This window comes from Seriola aureovittata, chromosome 21 (assembly GCF_021018895.1).
Source record: "Seriola aureovittata isolate HTS-2021-v1 ecotype China chromosome 21, ASM2101889v1, whole genome shotgun sequence".
In the NCBI taxonomy this organism is placed as follows: domain Eukaryota; kingdom Metazoa; phylum Chordata; class Actinopteri; order Carangiformes; family Carangidae; genus Seriola; species Seriola aureovittata.
In genome coordinates this window covers 9,759,460-9,776,139 of record NC_079384.1, presented here as the reverse complement: position 1 = coordinate 9,776,139, position 16,680 = coordinate 9,759,460, and the positions used below count along the sequence as shown (strand labels likewise).

General features: G+C 38.8%; 2 protein-coding genes across 2 annotated transcripts in view; both read left to right on the top strand.

The window, feature by feature from the left end:
- Window positions 1-7,859, top strand: part of lgi1b (leucine-rich, glioma inactivated 1b) — a 12,133-nt gene extending 4,274 nt beyond the window's left edge. The window contains exons 5-10 of the mRNA XM_056366154.1: window positions 1,874-1,945; window positions 3,256-3,425; window positions 3,679-3,843; window positions 4,068-4,288; window positions 4,799-5,045; window positions 5,879-7,859. Coding sequence (XP_056222129.1) covers window positions 1,874-1,945; window positions 3,256-3,425; window positions 3,679-3,843; window positions 4,068-4,288; window positions 4,799-5,045; window positions 5,879-6,228 — 1,225 coding nt within the window. The 3' untranslated portion in view covers window positions 6,229-7,859. The remainder of the gene's footprint in view (window positions 1-1,873; window positions 1,946-3,255; window positions 3,426-3,678; window positions 3,844-4,067; window positions 4,289-4,798; window positions 5,046-5,878) is intronic.
- A 711-nt stretch (window positions 7,860-8,570) lies between these two features.
- Window positions 8,571-16,355, top strand: slc35g1 (solute carrier family 35 member G1). Its single transcript, XM_056366631.1, has 5 exons — window positions 8,571-9,051; window positions 10,967-11,141; window positions 11,951-12,085; window positions 12,479-12,675; window positions 13,509-16,355. Exons 1-5 carry the CDS (start codon window positions 8,724-8,726, stop codon window positions 13,919-13,921), a joined length of 1,248 nt encoding a protein of 415 aa, XP_056222606.1. The 5' UTR covers window positions 8,571-8,723; the 3' UTR covers window positions 13,922-16,355.
- Window positions 16,356-16,680: the final 325 nt, after the last annotated feature.

Genomic DNA, 16,680 nt, shown 5'->3' with positions numbered 1-16,680 from the left:
TTATGATACTCCAACATAAACTGTGCATTATTTGCCCTTTTCTCTCACTGTATCATTGTGTTACTGTTTGAAGTGCAAAGTAGGCACAAGTGCTGCTGCCAGTGGTGATGTCCAAGGTTACCGGCTGAAGGTGTCAGCTGGATCAGGTTGCAGAAAGGCATATCATGGTGACTCTAGATGTTGCATGGACTTAGTGGACCAGCAGAATTGTTGTTCACATATTGCAGAGAAAAAATGAAGGATTCAGTGACTTTAACTAATATAGCTTTATTTTTGTGTAGTTATTAGTTTTATACATTTTTCAAAAACAAGTTAAAGCAGTATGTATATGTGGTTATATTATTTAGGAAAGATTTCTTTATAGCATCCTTGTTAACAGAAATCATGTTAACAAAATCTTAATACAGGAAAAAGCCAAACAGCATTAGATAAACTGTATTTTTGTAAAGACAGTTTCACTTTCCTGAACTGCAAAGTGTGCCAGAACTAATGATAGTTGAGAACGTGTTCGACCTGTATGTCAGGACTAAATATAACTGTACAGTAACTTTAAACCAAGTGGCTCATAATCTGCCCCTGAGTCTATGACATTTTGAGTTCATGCAGGGTGGTGCAGCCAAATGCTCGCATACTTGTGTTCCTCACCATGAAATGAAACAATGTGTGGATGGATAGGTGGGTTACTCTCAACTCTCCCTGTTTATCTTTTAGGAAATCCTGTAGTGGAAAGCACTCAAATATGACAGGAAGTCAGGATTTATTCAGACAGGGTTTGGGTGGGAGAAGCCATTATTCTCATTATTAAAGCTGCAAATATCAATGTTAGTTATAGTAACAGTGGTTCAGGTTCATCTCGGATGTATCATGCTATCTGTGGCAGACAGAAAACAGTTTCTTATGCTCCATTGGTCTAGGTTTAAACCATTTCCAGTCAAGCAGTCATCAAACAATAATAGGTGGACAGATACAAATACTGTTACTACTAGTGTTTCTAATATGACCCCCAATGTCATATGCAACTGCGTGAAGGGATAAAGTGCCCTCTTCCTGTTGCTGTGGATACCTTCACCTGGTTTAGAGGAAAGTAAATTCACTTTCATACCAGTAAAATGATGAATAAATGCATTATTAGAGGATGTTTTGAATGCATCACATACAGTAAATACATTATTAAAAGGCACAGGCAGGGGTCCTGCTCAAATCCTGTCCACTCTGCTCTAACCCCACATCTGTTTGGAGAGCGCATTCTTGCACAAATTCAAAGTAAAATGGCCTCTCCCAGTGGTAAACCGACTCTCAAATAAATAATGCAACGTCCATGAATTACGCTGTCATTTCACTGCATTCACAGCTCTTTCTGGTTTGTAGTTCAGTCTCTATGCTCACAAATGAAAACTGTCTGTAAGGCCCTGTTTTAGTTGGTCAAAAACAAAGAGCAGTAATACTGTTTTTCAGTGTGAAGTGTGACCACTATTAAGAGAATGAAATATTACCCTGTACAGCTTCACATAATGGGTGTGTTGTATAAAGAACATCATGTCACCCTTTTCCAACAAATGATTTTCCCTCCCTGTACTCCATGTAATTACTTTCCCTTAATTAATGAATCACTAATTCTTTTATCCCCTTCCATTTCACTGCTTAGCCTTTCAAACACCTGATAGCTACATGATTGTTCTATGTCACAGAAATATTGTCGGGGGATTCAAGTTCTGACCTTACACTTAGTCGCTTGTAATTATGTTGGTAGAATAATTTGTTTATTCTACTCTCTATAATACAGATAAATGTCTCAGCGTGCACTCTCTGTGGAGAGACAGTCTACTTCTAATTCAATCAGTGTGTGTGTTATGATTTTATTCACATTGATTAGGAGTCTGGCATACAACAATCTTGAGACGCTGCCCAAGGATGTCTTCAAGGGCATGGACGCTTTGACTAAAGTGTGAGTGCAGCCTGTATCAGACACAATATATTCACAGTGATTCAAGGCTAAATGCATACACATTTCCGTATATATTGTTAATATGACCAGAAGTAATCATTATCTTTTTCTATGTGATCCTCTCCTTGTGTTTGACATGTGAACTAGCTATAGGCTACAATTTAGTTGATGTAAGCTAATGGAACAAGAAGAAATATACTGTAATATTTTTTGGTGTCCAGAGAGATTTTTTGGGAGGGGTGAGCTTCGCTGAAGCCCAGGAAAAAAATGTTGTCTTTTCCCCTCTTTACTTAAAGGAGCTATTTGTAAGTTTTGCTATCGCTACACAGGCCAACGTTAGCATAAACAGTTGTTCACTCACCAGTCTAGAAGAAACATTGCGAGTTCAACATCAAACTTCATTCCTTTGGAGCTGTCTCCAGCGGTGGAAAGCAACCCTCTTGTTTTGCTTCCATTTATAGCACTTATTTTCTTCTACTGCATGCTAATATGCTAGCCTCAACCCGGCCGCACCATCTCGTCACTTTCTGATACCGAGTCACTGTTGCATCCAGGCTGCCCTGAAGAAGTAGCACTGGTCAGAGGAACGTATTATAACCTCTTTTAAACACAACGATGGCTGAAGCTCTCAGCAAGACTGGTAGGCCTAAGTAAACAGCTGATGCTAACGTTAGCTATGTAGCGATAGCAAAACTTACAAATAGCTCCTTTAAACTTTGGAATTAAATACAGTAATATTATGAAGCCATGGTGCTAGAATGGAAAGGAGAGGAATCCCCACTCTAAATAGAGGATCAGAGTGAGAAGAAACAGAGTAAGGAATGGACAGATTGTAAAGGAAAGCTTGGGTTAGCATGCCAGAATGTCAGGGTAAATGGTACACAAGTCAGTTACAGAGAAAAGAATTGGATGCTGGCTTTGGTTACAATCAGCTAGAATAATGCAGCCAGCAATGTGTGTGTGTGTGTGTGTGAGTGTGTGTGTGTGTGTGTGTGTGTGTGTGTGTGTGTGTGTGTGTGTGTGTGTGTGTGTGTGTGTGTGTGTGTGTGTGTGGATTCAATACACAAATTCAAGGTCAACAACAATTCCGACTGAGAGTGGGCGACAAGCAGAGATCACTCAGGCAAAGAAGACCACTTGTTGTTGTGCTGTCTTTGGCTGGAAGCTAAAGTGCAGCCATGTAGAGGAGAGCAGATTAGGAATCCAAAACTTGTTTAGAATACATGCTTCAAAAGTGCCTGTTTATGATATTATGTCGTAACTAACAAATCTGTCAACTGATCTTCCATGTTATTCGTCCGTGCATGTAGGGATTTGCGAGGCAACAGCCTGATATGTGACTGCAAGCTAAAGTGGCTGGTGGAGTGGATGCACAACACTAACGCCACCCTGGATCAGATCTACTGCAGCGGCCCACCCATTCACCAGGGGAAGAAGATCAATGACCTGCTGCCACACTCTTTTGACTGCATCACAGCAGGTATCATCTTCCTCTGTCTGTCCCCTTGTCATAGAGGAAATACATCAACAATAGCTCTCTGTCCCCAATTGACTGCCTCACCCTTTTCTCCTCCCATGTCTCCTTCCTATCCATACAAATAATTTCAGTGCTGGGAATAAAGCCAAAATGCATAGTAGTGTTCTTCCTACCTGTGTATGGAAGAATTTATCAAGATGAAAGGCTTATTTGAAGAGAGAAAAGAAAGAATTCATTGTCATGTCATACTTTTCAGAGTTTGCCTCCTATCAGTCACTGAAGTTCGAGTCCATTTCAGTGGAGGCCTTCAGCTTTGGCGAAGATCAGTATGTTGTGTTCCCCCAACCCTTTGCTGGGACGTGCAGCTTCCTCGAATGGGATCACGTTGAGATGACCTTCAGAACCTATGACACCATTGAAAGTGAGTAAAAAAAAAAAAGAAGAGCAGTGAGGTATAATTATTAACTGGGGCAGAAATGACAGGTAAGGGTATGAGTAACCGTGTATTGATTATATTGTCTCAATATGGTTAAGCACTCTTTAGGGATATAAAACAAATGCTATCTGTTCCTTTAGTATCAATGATTATCCGTCTTGTATTAATAATGTTTTTTTCATCATCCTCTCCTCTCTTTTCCTGTTTAGGCACCTCCACTGTGGTGTGCAAGCCCATGGTGATCGACAACCACCTCTTTGTCATCGTGGCCCAGTTGTTTGGGGGCTCACACATTTACAAACGTGACACCTCTGCTAACAAATTCATCAAGATCCAGGACATTGACATCCTGAAGATTCGTAAACCCAACGACGTGGAGACGTTCATGATCGATGGGGAGTCTTTCTTCGTCATCGCTGACAGCTCTAAGGTTGGCTGTTTTTTTTTCCTTTTCCAATACTCAGAAGTACTTATTGAGCAGAGCATAAACAGATCTTTTGGTGACAGATCACTTAAATGTACGGCTCAGTAGTGATGGCTGTTTTACTTTTTAATAACAATTACAATAACAAAGCTATTGTACTTGATTCCAATATATTGTAAATAGGTGTTACTGTGTCCACTCTGCTCTTCTAAAGTCTTCTTCCCACCGTGTCAGCTTTTCCTTCCCCCTGCTGTTCTGCGCAGCATGTCGTTTTGTGTCTGCTCCTGCTGATAACTCCAGCAATGCCAAATGTTCACATATGTTCTCACGTATGTTTCAGGATACTCAGACACACACACACTCATCTTTTGCCCCATACTCTAAAAATTACTGGTTAATTTGTTTTAGTAGATCACTATTAATCACTTTGTTACAGGTCTGTGACAGTTAGTATAGTAAGTTGTATTTTGAATAAAGTTGATCTTTGCTCATGTTTGACATTTTTTCTTCTCGCAGGCCGGCTCCACAACAGTGTACAAATGGAACGGGAATGGCTTTTACTCGCACCAATCACTCCACCCGTGGTACCGGGACACAGATGTAGAATATCTGGAGATCTCCAACAAACCCCACCTGATCCTGTCCAGCAGCTCCCAGAGACCTGTTGTGTACCAGTGGAACAGGGGTCAGAAACAGTTTGACCGCCGCACTGACATACCAGAGATGGAGGACGTCTTCTCTGTCAAACACTTTCGGGTCCAAGGTGAGAGCTGCAGCTTGAATAGCAGTGTATGTACACACACACAGGGTGTATTTTGCACTGACTAAAAAGACACTGCTATCAGCCAAATTCAACTTTAACTTTTTTATGTTTTGTCTCTTCGTTGGCAAATTAATTAGATTCAATACAAGTGTAGGGAGGTGGAGAGACCATAGTTGTGTAACCATAACTGTAAAAAAGCGAACAAAAGGTACAATTGCTTAATGGATGGTGAAAAGGCGACCAGATGAGCTGATAAACAAAAGATCCACAAGGCCGAACATCTGCCATCACTGTATTATCATATGTGTATTATTAACACGATATCAATATTTCTTTTTTTTCTTTTTTTTTAAAAATATATTACAGTATCAGCTGCTGTGAATTAGTTTGCCCTTAGAGCAAGATACTACATAAACAGTATCTGTACTGAAGACGCCATCATTCTGTTTTTAATGCCAAGATTCAGATAGTCTGGGGCGTGTGATTAACAGTAGACTTGGACTCAGGCTCAACATTTTCATTGATTTTCATTGATTACACTAGTTGCTCATTGCTCCACATCTCATATCGGTATTCAGTTCAAAAGTGGTAATGTCACTGTCAGCTGCAATAAAACCTGCCCATTAATCATTATTGTATTATTGTCTGTATTTGTTCTTTCTAAAGGGACAGCTCATCCACTAGTAACACTTTAATAAGTAGCTGCTGACAACAAGCTAAGAATTATTTTGGACTTAGATGAACTGTTTTTGTGAGCTTTTCTATGTCGGATTCTGATTTAGTAGCTGAATGTGTAAACTAAACAGTCCTTTGAATCTTTGTCCTTTTCCAAGGTGATCTGTTTATATGCTTAACAAGATTCATCGGGGACTCCAAGGTGATGCGCTGGGACGGTGCCATGTTCAAGGAGGTCCAGACATTTCCCTCCCGTGGTTCTATGGTGTTCCAGCCTGTCTCCATCGGCAAGTGGCAGTATGCCATCTTGGGCAGCGATTATTCACTGACGCAGGTCTACCAGTGGGACACCAAGAGGGGTCAGTTTGTCCCATCTCAGGAGCTGAATATCCAGGCGCCTCGAGCATTTTCTGTGGTTTCCATTGACGACCGAGTGTTCCTGCTCGCATCCAGCTTCAAGGGAAAAACTCAGATATATGAGCACCTCATGATTGATTTGAGTAACTAAACCCATTGTCAAATCAGGACAAATGGCGTACACTACTTGCCAGTTGAATTTGAATCCGCTAGCAATTCCCATCTACAGTCAAACTAATGGAAGTTTCAAGCAGAAGCTCAAACTATCTAAAAAGATGTTTCAAATACAATTCAGGACCTTAAGGTTAGGCTGGGCTGAGATAAGGTGATTGAAATTCTTACATTGGTTATGATCAGTGAGTTTATTCTGACATATTCTACACAGTCCCTTATACCTAATGTTTGTCAACCTGCTGTAACTAGTTAATTTTGATAAACTGTTTAGGAATGCCTTATTCTCCATGTCACAAACTTTACTCAGAGTGCGAACTGACTATCTTTTAGGAAAAAACAAACTATCAACTCATTCTTTTTGTCTGTTATTCAACCGTGTAGGCTTACTACAGTACCTTGAAACACAGTATGTTTTTTCTATTCAACCCTATATATTGTTTATCTTTCTTGTAGGAATTTGATAGGAAAGGTTTAGGAATTTGGTAGTTCTGATGACCATGTAACAATAGCTACATAGTGAAATATTTCTTGAGAAAAGGAGGCAAAATGCATCCAGGGTCACATGTGCAGTTGTATCCAAAAAAAAACTATGGACACAAGAGACAATTTTCTTTAAGTCCTCTTTAATTAAACAGGGCATTTCAGGAAAATTAATTGAACTCTGTCACACAAGAGCTGTTTAGACTCTCATGTGACAAAGTCTGGGTCATTAAATACCTTGCAGAAGATGGAGAGTCTCATGAATGTTCAAATTGTAATCTAATCTAAATTTGATGATAACGCAACAGTAACACTGTAGTTAGTAATGTTAGTAATGTTTACCAAATACGGATAAAAGTTGGACTACTTGCTGGGAATTGTGTTAATCCTTCTAGCGTTTGGCAGCTAGTTAACCTGTGCTCCGTCAGTAATTACTTTACACTTAAAGAACTGACCCTCATATATGAGTTGAAGAATCCACTAAACATTGTGAGAAACTAGGAAAACGACGTCACATCTCAGTTGTGTCTACTCTCAGAAAAGCAAGACTGTATGCATGATAGAGACACTCATAGTGTTGATTCCTGATGAATGACTCGCTAGAAGCATCCCACTGTGTCAACCAGCCCTCTCTCTTTCACTGCACTCTTGCCCCTTTTCTCCCTCATTGACAAAACCATTGTTGTCTTTACTCCGCAACTAAAAGCCAACCACTGTGCAGCACCTACTACCTGTGCTTTCACACGGTCCTCTTATTCTGACACAAAAGGAACAGAATATTGATAACAATTTAACAACTTCACTGACAACAACTTGCCAAATATAATGTTTACGTTTTTACAATACTGTGTAAAGTACTTTATATGATATTGCTTTTGTATGTAGACGGGACCACACTCAATGTTTTATTTTTCATAGACATAGAATTTAGTGTAGATATTTAAAAAAGAAAAAAAAAAACAAGGATCACCTCCTCAAACACTGTGTAACATGCAACATCAGCAAAACAGTATAGACTTACTTGTGTCAGTCTAATCTAGTTAGGTAAGAGTATAGGATATTAGTTATTCCTTTGTCATCTTGCTCATTGTATTTTATGTACAGTAGTAATAAAATACTAAAATGCTACATCAGAGATGTGGTTCTTTTACTGTTGTTACCGATTTGCCAGTAAACTTATGTTTTCCATTCCTTAGATAACCTGGAGTTAGCAATCATTTGATTCACTCAAATCAGTGACACTCTTCATTATCACGTAGAAGATCCTCTTACAAGTCCAGTTTGGATTCAGTTGTTTTTTTCTTAGATTTATAACCTTTTCCTCTTGAGCTGATACAATGTGTTTTCATACTTTATAATAATTTATGCAGTGACGTCCAATCCTGCACTAAAAGGTGTCGAGTAAGTGTTGAGTGTTGCGAGAAGGTAGGTGGTCAAAAGTGCAGAAGAATTAACAAAAACAAATACAGTGATCCCCAGCCAGTTCCAGCTGAACATTAAAAAAATTAAAAATTGATGAAAAATGATTCTTTAGGAAATTGTTACATTGTCATAGCTCACAGATATTTTTTCAAATATCCTAAGACCTCGTTATTTTGAATTAAGTCATGTTTTTGATGTATAGGCCATGGTTATGACGTACGTGCTATGTCAAAAAAAATGATGAGCTTTAATACTCCTTATAATCATGTAGCCTACATACATGTAATTCAAGACCTATGTCTGTCCAAATGTGTAAGCTGAGATCTGTTTGGTTCAAATATGCACTGCCTCCCTCTGCAATAGTCGTAAATGTTGGGTAATGTTTTAGTTGTCCAGCAGAGGTGGATTGGGTTCAGTTCTGCCCCCCTGTGGGCAAAGTAACCACCGCATGGGAGTTTCTATCCTAGCACCAAGGTTAGTCATTAACCTTGTCTTTTCAGTTACTCAGGGCACCGAAGGAGGACAGTACTCTGTCCGAGGCATGCTGCCGCTCAGCCGCCACATCTTACCATGGGCGACTGTAACCACTGTACACACGAGCGGGCTTTATCCGTAGAGGACGACATTACTGTGGTGTTTCACAAAGTTGACAGCCATGGCAAGAACAGCGACGGCGACGACCACGACGAGTGTGGCGACGATGAACGGACAGCAGAGCGGGTTCACTTGCAAAGAAACTGTCATGTGTTGTGCCATTATGGTGAAGATGCTGAGGAAAGGGGGGAAGCGCGAGGGAGCGAGGATTCACAGGAAGGCAGCGAGAAGAAAACGCTGTGTCCGCCTGCGTTTTGCGTCAGGAACAAGCCCGCATCATCCCGAGACGGAAGCGCACGTGAAGGTAGACGAGTTCACGCACTCATTGCGTTAAACGAGATTTAACCCTGAAGTGATAAATGCCCCCACCCTCATATCAGTGTCGGCTGTTTATGAACTTTGTGATAGGCAGAAGATGCAGAAATAAAGTGATAAGCAGCCAGAGAACCAGAGACTTCCTGCGTAGCCTTACGTTATACAACCGTGTAACGTCACGTATTAGTAATAACAGTGCTGATATCACGTGTATATCATTAACCTACTAGTCGAAGGAAAGCACAAAAATCACCGTTAAAGACGAAGGAAAGCACATCTAAAGTCATTTAAACAATTTTCGTAAAGTTTGGACGCCTTTCTGTTTTTTCTTTAAGGCTGACACAAATGACGTAATTTCATAAGATTTACGTCACGATAAAAGTGGGTTACACAGTCCAAATGTTTTAGACTGTGTAAACAAATACTAGTAAATGGAAATATGTTGTTTGTGGTAATTTATTAACCGGTAATGTTTTTATTGATAGTGGTTGGTCTTACCAAGAGTCTAACGTTAACTATATCTCCTTATTTACATTTTATTCTTAATAATCACCATAATAAGACACATATTGTTCAAAGTTAGTGTGCCTCTCAACAACTAGGTTGCTAAGTGTGTAGCCTGCCGTCTGCTCTAAGCCAGCTTAGCTTTTGCATCATCCTTAGAGGATGGATGACTGTGCACTTTTAGAGTACCAGGGCAACAATACCTGCAGGCTCTTTGCATATCACACAGATTGTATAAATAAGATCTTTTGAATTTTAAACATTTCCTCTTTATATGGCTACAGTGTACATCTGAATATCTTTTCAATAAGTAAGTGCCCATCAACAAAAGAGGTATAGAAGGGTTTTTTCCACTGGTGTAACAGGGTATGAGGAAGAAAGGCTCTGTGCCTTTGATTTGGAAACGTACAAGGAAGTGAAAAATGCATTCTCATTGCCCCTGATTATCAGTTTTGCATAATCTACATTTTGTACCCGGAGTAAAATGCCAATAACAATGTGGAAAACAAGGCAGTACTTATAAATGTGTGGGTTCCCTTTGTTAATCACTGGTATTCTCACACCAACAACTTATTATTTCCGATTTTCTCTTTAATTCAATTTCAATTTTGATATTAAAATTTTGATTGACAATAATTAATAATTATTAATTACATACTTGGTGAAATGATGAAATTCTGCAAATATTATAAGTGATGATAAGATTTTGTTCTTGCTTTAATGTTTATCATCTCATCCAAGTCACTGATTCCAATCAAAATGTAATTAACAAGTAACAAAAGTAAGTGTAATACTGTAATACTACGTCAGTAAAGTAACACTATAATGATCTTCCTGCCTGTTTCTACTGGGCACTATGGGAAAACTAAGAATACAAAAGATCACTATGTTCAGACAAATCTGATAGCAGTGCACCAATATGACAACTTAAGGTTAAAGAGGATGGACATTCAGCTGTTTGGCTTGATGCAAGGTTAACAAGACAAATGATTTGTATAATAAATGGAATGATAAATAGACCGCACATTGTGGACAAGCACAAAGAAAGATGCCTGAGTGACCTCAGGTTGAAATTTAATCTCTACAAGCATATCAGTTTATTGTTCCACAGGCAGGGTTTGCAAACACTACACCGCTGTCTTTTGCGGATCTTTTTGTTTGTGGTTTTTGCAACTGAATTTTTACCCAGGCCACATGGAGTTCAGTAACATACTCTCCATCCTGCAGTTACTGCACCAGCATAAGTACAACAAAACAAGCAGTATTTTTATAAATGAAGTGTGGAACAGTAGTACCCCTCTTAGGCCCTCTTATCTCTTGCCACACCTTCATACTTATCTTCTCTGCCACCATCACTACCTGTTCTTTAACTCGCTCTTCCTTTTCTCTCTTTTTTACAGAAAAACCAAAGGGATGTTCGGGTCTTGGTTTGTTCTATGCTTTCTTGTCCACAGTTTTCTTCTCCATCATTGCCGTCTTGGTGAAAACCATCCAGGGAGTGCACGCCATAGAAATCAGCGCCATACGCTGCTTCTTCCAGATGCTCTTTGTTATGCCATTACTCATCTACCACAAGTAAGCATAATGGAGAAACTCAAACATTTAAGACTTTTAAACATTCATTTCAGGTTAAAGTTTTACACATGACATGAAATAGTTAGGGTTATAGTAACACTCCCAAACAAACCAAACCAGCAATTTATGTGTTGTGACAAGATTAAGTGCATAAACTCAGAGAAATAGCATCTTTCCCTGTCCGCAGTGTATCTCCGGGGATTCCTGGTGTTGTGTTCACTTTGTAGGCAAGAATCCTGACTTAACATACTGTCACTGCTCAGACAAGTTTAAGAATGTTGATGAAAAATAGGCTACTTCATTGTCTTCCCATTTGAAGTTGTTATATTGTACACATCTCATGCCATTTTCACATGACAACACTGTTAAAGACTACAATGAACATCACAGATTTTTAGAAAATAATACTTTAAAATCACATTTTGACCCTAAGAATTGAAATTAAACTGAATTCCCAAAGACTACCACCAGTATTCCTATTCATTCATCTACCTGTTCATCAATCCATCCATTCCTCCTCTGCATTTTTTTTATTTTAACATTAAATCATCACCAACCAAACTGCCCCTCTTCCTCTCCTTTCAGCCCCATCCATGCATCCATTCATCACTGTCATTTCCTCACAACCTAAATGTATCCATCTATCTACCGAACCATCCAGCCATTTGCCATCACTCAGCTCACTTTGCTGCTCAGTCCATCCTGTTTTTTTCTGAAATACTTTTAATTGCTTCCTCTATCAGTCAGTCTAGTCATCCATCCATCCAGTCATCCATTCATCCATCATCCTCATATCTCTGCTCCTCCAGGACAGGTTTCCTCGGACCCAGAGATAAACGTATATTTCTGGTACTTCGGGGTTTCATTGGTTCCAATGCCATGATCCTGCTCTTCTATGCTGTTCAGCAGATGCCATTAGCAGATGCCACCGTCATCATGTTCAGGTGAGAGCTGGTTAGAACATAATTGAAAGTGGATTAGTAGAGATGATCCTAACACTAAAATTACATTCTATCCTCGTTGAATTGTACAGTTTTCGTTAATCTCCCTCTCATTCTTATTCTTTCCTCTCCCTCATCTCTGTATCTGACTTGCCATTTTCCTTACTTACTTAACTATTTATCTGTCACACATTCTTTTTAATACATTGAATAGATGGGAAAGTGGATTCACATAGAGCTGTATACCTCATATGTCAAAATTCTGTTGAGACAATAATCAACATTTCTCACCACACTTCCCTCTTAATTTAACTTACTTTTTCACATGCTCTCATCTCTATCACTTTTCTTTCTTTCTTTATTAACCCTTTTTTTCACTGTCCATTGACCCCTCAGTAATCCAGTCTTTACCTCACTCCTGGCTTGGATCTTCTTGAAGGAGAGATGTACAATCTGGGACTGTGTCTTCACTGTCTTCACCATCACTGGAGTCATACTTATCGCCCGGCCACCATTCCTCTTTGGTGGTCATCTACGTGGCATTGAGGGCAACTACACCAACCACATAAAGGGGACTATTGCTGCATTTGCAGGTAATACAATGAATGGACTCCGTTTTATATATGCATTTATAAAGCATTTGAGTTTGTATGACCATAATAAGTCAGTCAGTCAGTCCTTTATTTTAACTGCTTAACCAGGTCAGGATTACCATGGCAACTAGGGGAATTCATTTCAGTACAACTATGTCCCAAGGCATATACAGTTCAACTGGGAGATACAGTCTTTTACGTCTCAGTGGATTGGTCTCAGTGGTGGTTAGTCTCATAATCCTTCCTAATAACATTTGTGAGTACCCTTGCTGTCACACCAAATGTGACCATTGTGCAAATAAAAGCCATTATTTTCTCTCCTTAGCAACTGCTCGAACAATAGCAACGTTTGCTTGCCTGATTTCCATCAGGTTCAAGTAAATTGAACTTTGTTCCCCGCAAAGGCTGGGCCCTAAGTACAGTGACATCCATGAAGTGATACTTTGGCATAGACAGGAGGCAGAGGTTACAAATGGTGCCAGTTTGACTGTAGAGAAGGATGCAGGAAAAGTTCACATGGTATGGCATGGCAGAATATATTATGTTTGTAAAGAGCCTGAAAATACAGGGGCAATCAAACATGGACTCACAGATGGTTTTATTAGGTTATGGCTGTCAGCAACAGTCCAATAAAAAAGATTTTCATCAGGGTCACAAGAAGGAACCCATTCCAGTAAGTTTCAGTAGAGCGTTTGTTAATTAACTTGAATGATTTCACGATGAATTCAGTGATAAATGTGTGGTTATGAAGCAGCAGATTTAAATATACTTTTTAACTTTCATTGTATTTCTGATTGGTGTATTCAGTCTCTTATTTTTTGATTTATTCACAGGAGCGATCGCTGCTGCTTTTACGTTTGTTGTCCTTCGCAAGATGGGGAAGAGCGTACATTACTACCTCTCTGTTTGGTACTATGCTGTAATCGGTTTCATCGAGTGCATCATCACTGTATCCGTCCTTGGGGAATGGAAAATCCCGTTCTGTGGCCGTGATCGCTGGTTGCTGATGTTGATCGCTGTCCTGGGTATTGCTGGTCAGTCCTTCCTGACGAAGGCCCTGCAGATCGAGAAGGCCGGACCTGTTGCCCTGATGAGGACTGTGGATGTGGTGCTGGCGTTCATCTTCCAGTTTATTTTCTTTAACCGTGCACCGACCTTGTGGAGCCTCGGAGGGGCGCTGTGCGTAGTGATGAGCACTAGTGGAGTAGCAGTTAGGAAGTGGTACAGTAGCTCTCGCAAGAGCTGAGCAGGAGAAGCAGTATAGAATACTTAAGTATTACTATTTAAACTTTTTTCACTATCATATGTTCTTGATTTCTTCAGTGTTTTACTTGTTATTTACATGCAAACCTAAGGAGGAGGTTTAAGCTATTTAGAGAGTTGAAAGCAAAAACATACAAGGATAATCTAGTGGCGGTCAGTTATGAGCTTGTGAGAGTTTTTAATACAAATTTGAATACTGTACATCTATACATGTTGACGCCTGAGAGTCAACTTGTGTAATTTACTATTATGCATTTATTTTTGTGTAAATGAGCACATCTGTGAGGGAAATAAGCAGAAGAAAAACCTTTATATCCACTTTACAGCTGTATCCCACTCCCTGGAGTCTGTGTAGCTAACGAACTGCTTATTCATGAGCGAATTCCTATTCTCACCATAATAAAATATGTACAGCATAAATGGGGTGAAAGCTGAATTTCACCATAATGAAGAAGTTTGATGAAAGATGTCCTTGGGTCCCATTTGCCTTTTGCTTCGAACCTGAACGAAATAGCCAAAGAGATAGGTTTACTGTATTGGGACCATTCATACTGTTTCACATAACAACAATAATAGTACACTAAAAAAAAGTATACTACGTTTTTTATTTTCTTGTGGCATGTGCTAGGCACTGTGAAATGAGTATTTGTGAAGAAAACACTTCATGCATCTGTGATGCTGACAATGTAACTATGATCACTCTTACAACTACTATAAGGAAAGGTAAAATAATGCACATAAGTGGTATAAGCATTTAAATACAGCCATTTATTAGCCATTTTTTTAGCAAACAAAAAGCTTTTATCATAAAGACATTACAAATATTTGAGTCAAAAATAGAAAAATAGAAAGGCTGAAAATAAAATCTCAAAATGGGTTTTCATAGTTTTTACTTGAATACACAATCATGCTGTAGGATTCTCTCAGGGATTTTTCACCTGTTTATAATGGCCAAATTAGAATTACATGGAAAGCCTGCCCAAACATTATTCCATTGTGATATATTGATTTTCTGATTTGATTTTTCTTCTGTTACTTTACTAAAATATTAAAAGCAAATGGAAAATATCTATTATTATCCAGTTCATAGTTAATCATTTCTTAACAATATTGTGCCTTAAGTAGGGACCTTTAACCTCCAGCTTTTCTCAGTAGAGCTGCTCAGTAACCAGCAGCTTGTACTGAGCAGTTCTCTAGTGTCACTGTGCAAATGGACCTGAAGTAGGGTTCTTCTGAGAGAAAAAAATCATCTCAGTCAGTAATGATTTTTAAATGCTTGTATGACAAAATCAAAGATAAAGTCTAGCAGCATTTTTTAAATGAGGCACATGAGATGTGACCCTTATATCCCCCAAAGGCCACAGTCTTATGGTGGCTAGCACTTAATGTCATCTTAGAGCTAAAGCATCTATTTAGTGCTCTCAACAGTCTAAGAATATCTTCTCTTTTTATCTAATGTGACACTTTCTTTAACAGTTATGTATGTTTGTTTCCTTAATTTTCTTCTTTAAGAAGTCAACTATATATTTTAAGGAGACTATAGAGATTTACAGAACTCCTATAAGGCATGGCACATGTGAAAGCACAATTAAAGCAATGCTGCCCTTTCTATGCTGGAGAAAGCACTCTCTTAGATTGACCTGAGAGTTTATTTGATGTTTATTTCCATTTAATTTGCTGTGGTTTGAAATTAGCTCAATTGTGCACAAACATTATGCAAGAATAAGTCAAATTATACTGATTAGGATAGCACTGATATGATATTTTATCACCAATATTACCAGTACCTGTTATTAATAAACAATGCAACAGCTCATAAAATTCTAATCCTACCCATTGGTTTTAAAGAGCAAAATAAACTGTAGTTAAATTGTTCATTTTGGGTCATTGTAAAACAAGCCCTGGGATATAATTAATTTTTTAAGTGATGAACAGTCAAAGTGTGAAATATACAAAAATCAGCCTACGACTTGTGATTCCAGTGTCGTATTTTAGTGTGGAAGAATTTATTTAAAGACACTGTGGCATTTATTTATCATTGTTCGTAGTACAGTAGGATGTTAAGGTCACTTCAGATGTTCAGAGGCTAGTTTTATGTTGTTCTTGTTTGGTTTGCTTTGACATTGACTTTTAGTGCTCAGAATTTTGGTTTAGATGACTTGAATGCTGGTAGTGTAAGCACAATGTGTTGAATTGCCAGCAGATGGTTAGGTAAACATTTGTTTCAGGACCTATAAGCCTTACAAACCTACTAAAGATGTTTTTAGGATTTTTAAACTATGCTTTAATAGTATTTTTAAGATTTCTGTAATGTATTACATCGACATATTCTTGTGTAAGATGTATATATTTCTGCATAGTGATGGTTAATATTTAGTTTCTTATTATTCAAGAATAAATTCTATATGAATTTATAACTCTTGTTGTCTGTGGTCATCATTATATGTTTCTAACATGACTGAAACTTGCGGAACCGACCCAAACTGTGTAGAGGGGTTGTCTGTTCTTACATCATTGTCCCAGAGCCTATGGCGTTGCCCGAGCTCCGCTGATGACTCAATAGATGACAATGGTACAAACTAGGCAACCTTTTTTTACAAACCACTGAGTCAGGCAGCTGTTGACAGGAGGGCTAAGAATAACCTGTCTGAGTGGATTGTAGTCTTTTTGTGTTTGTGCGAGTGTGTGTGTGTGTGTGTGTGTGTGTGTGTGTGTGTATACGCGTGCAGGTTATTTGTCTCT

Excerpts from the sequence above, each read along its gene's own strand:
- slc35g1 (XM_056366631.1), top strand. The coding sequence starts at position 8,724 with ATGGGCGACTGTAACCACTGTACACACGAGCGGGCTTTATCCGTAGAG. Across the intron at positions 11,142-11,950 it reads CCATTACTCATCTACCACAA|GACAGGTTTCCTCGGACCCA; the intron begins GTAAGCATAATG and ends CTGCTCCTCCAG. Across the intron at positions 12,086-12,478 it reads GCCACCGTCATCATGTTCAG|TAATCCAGTCTTTACCTCAC; the intron begins GTGAGAGCTGGT and ends TTGACCCCTCAG.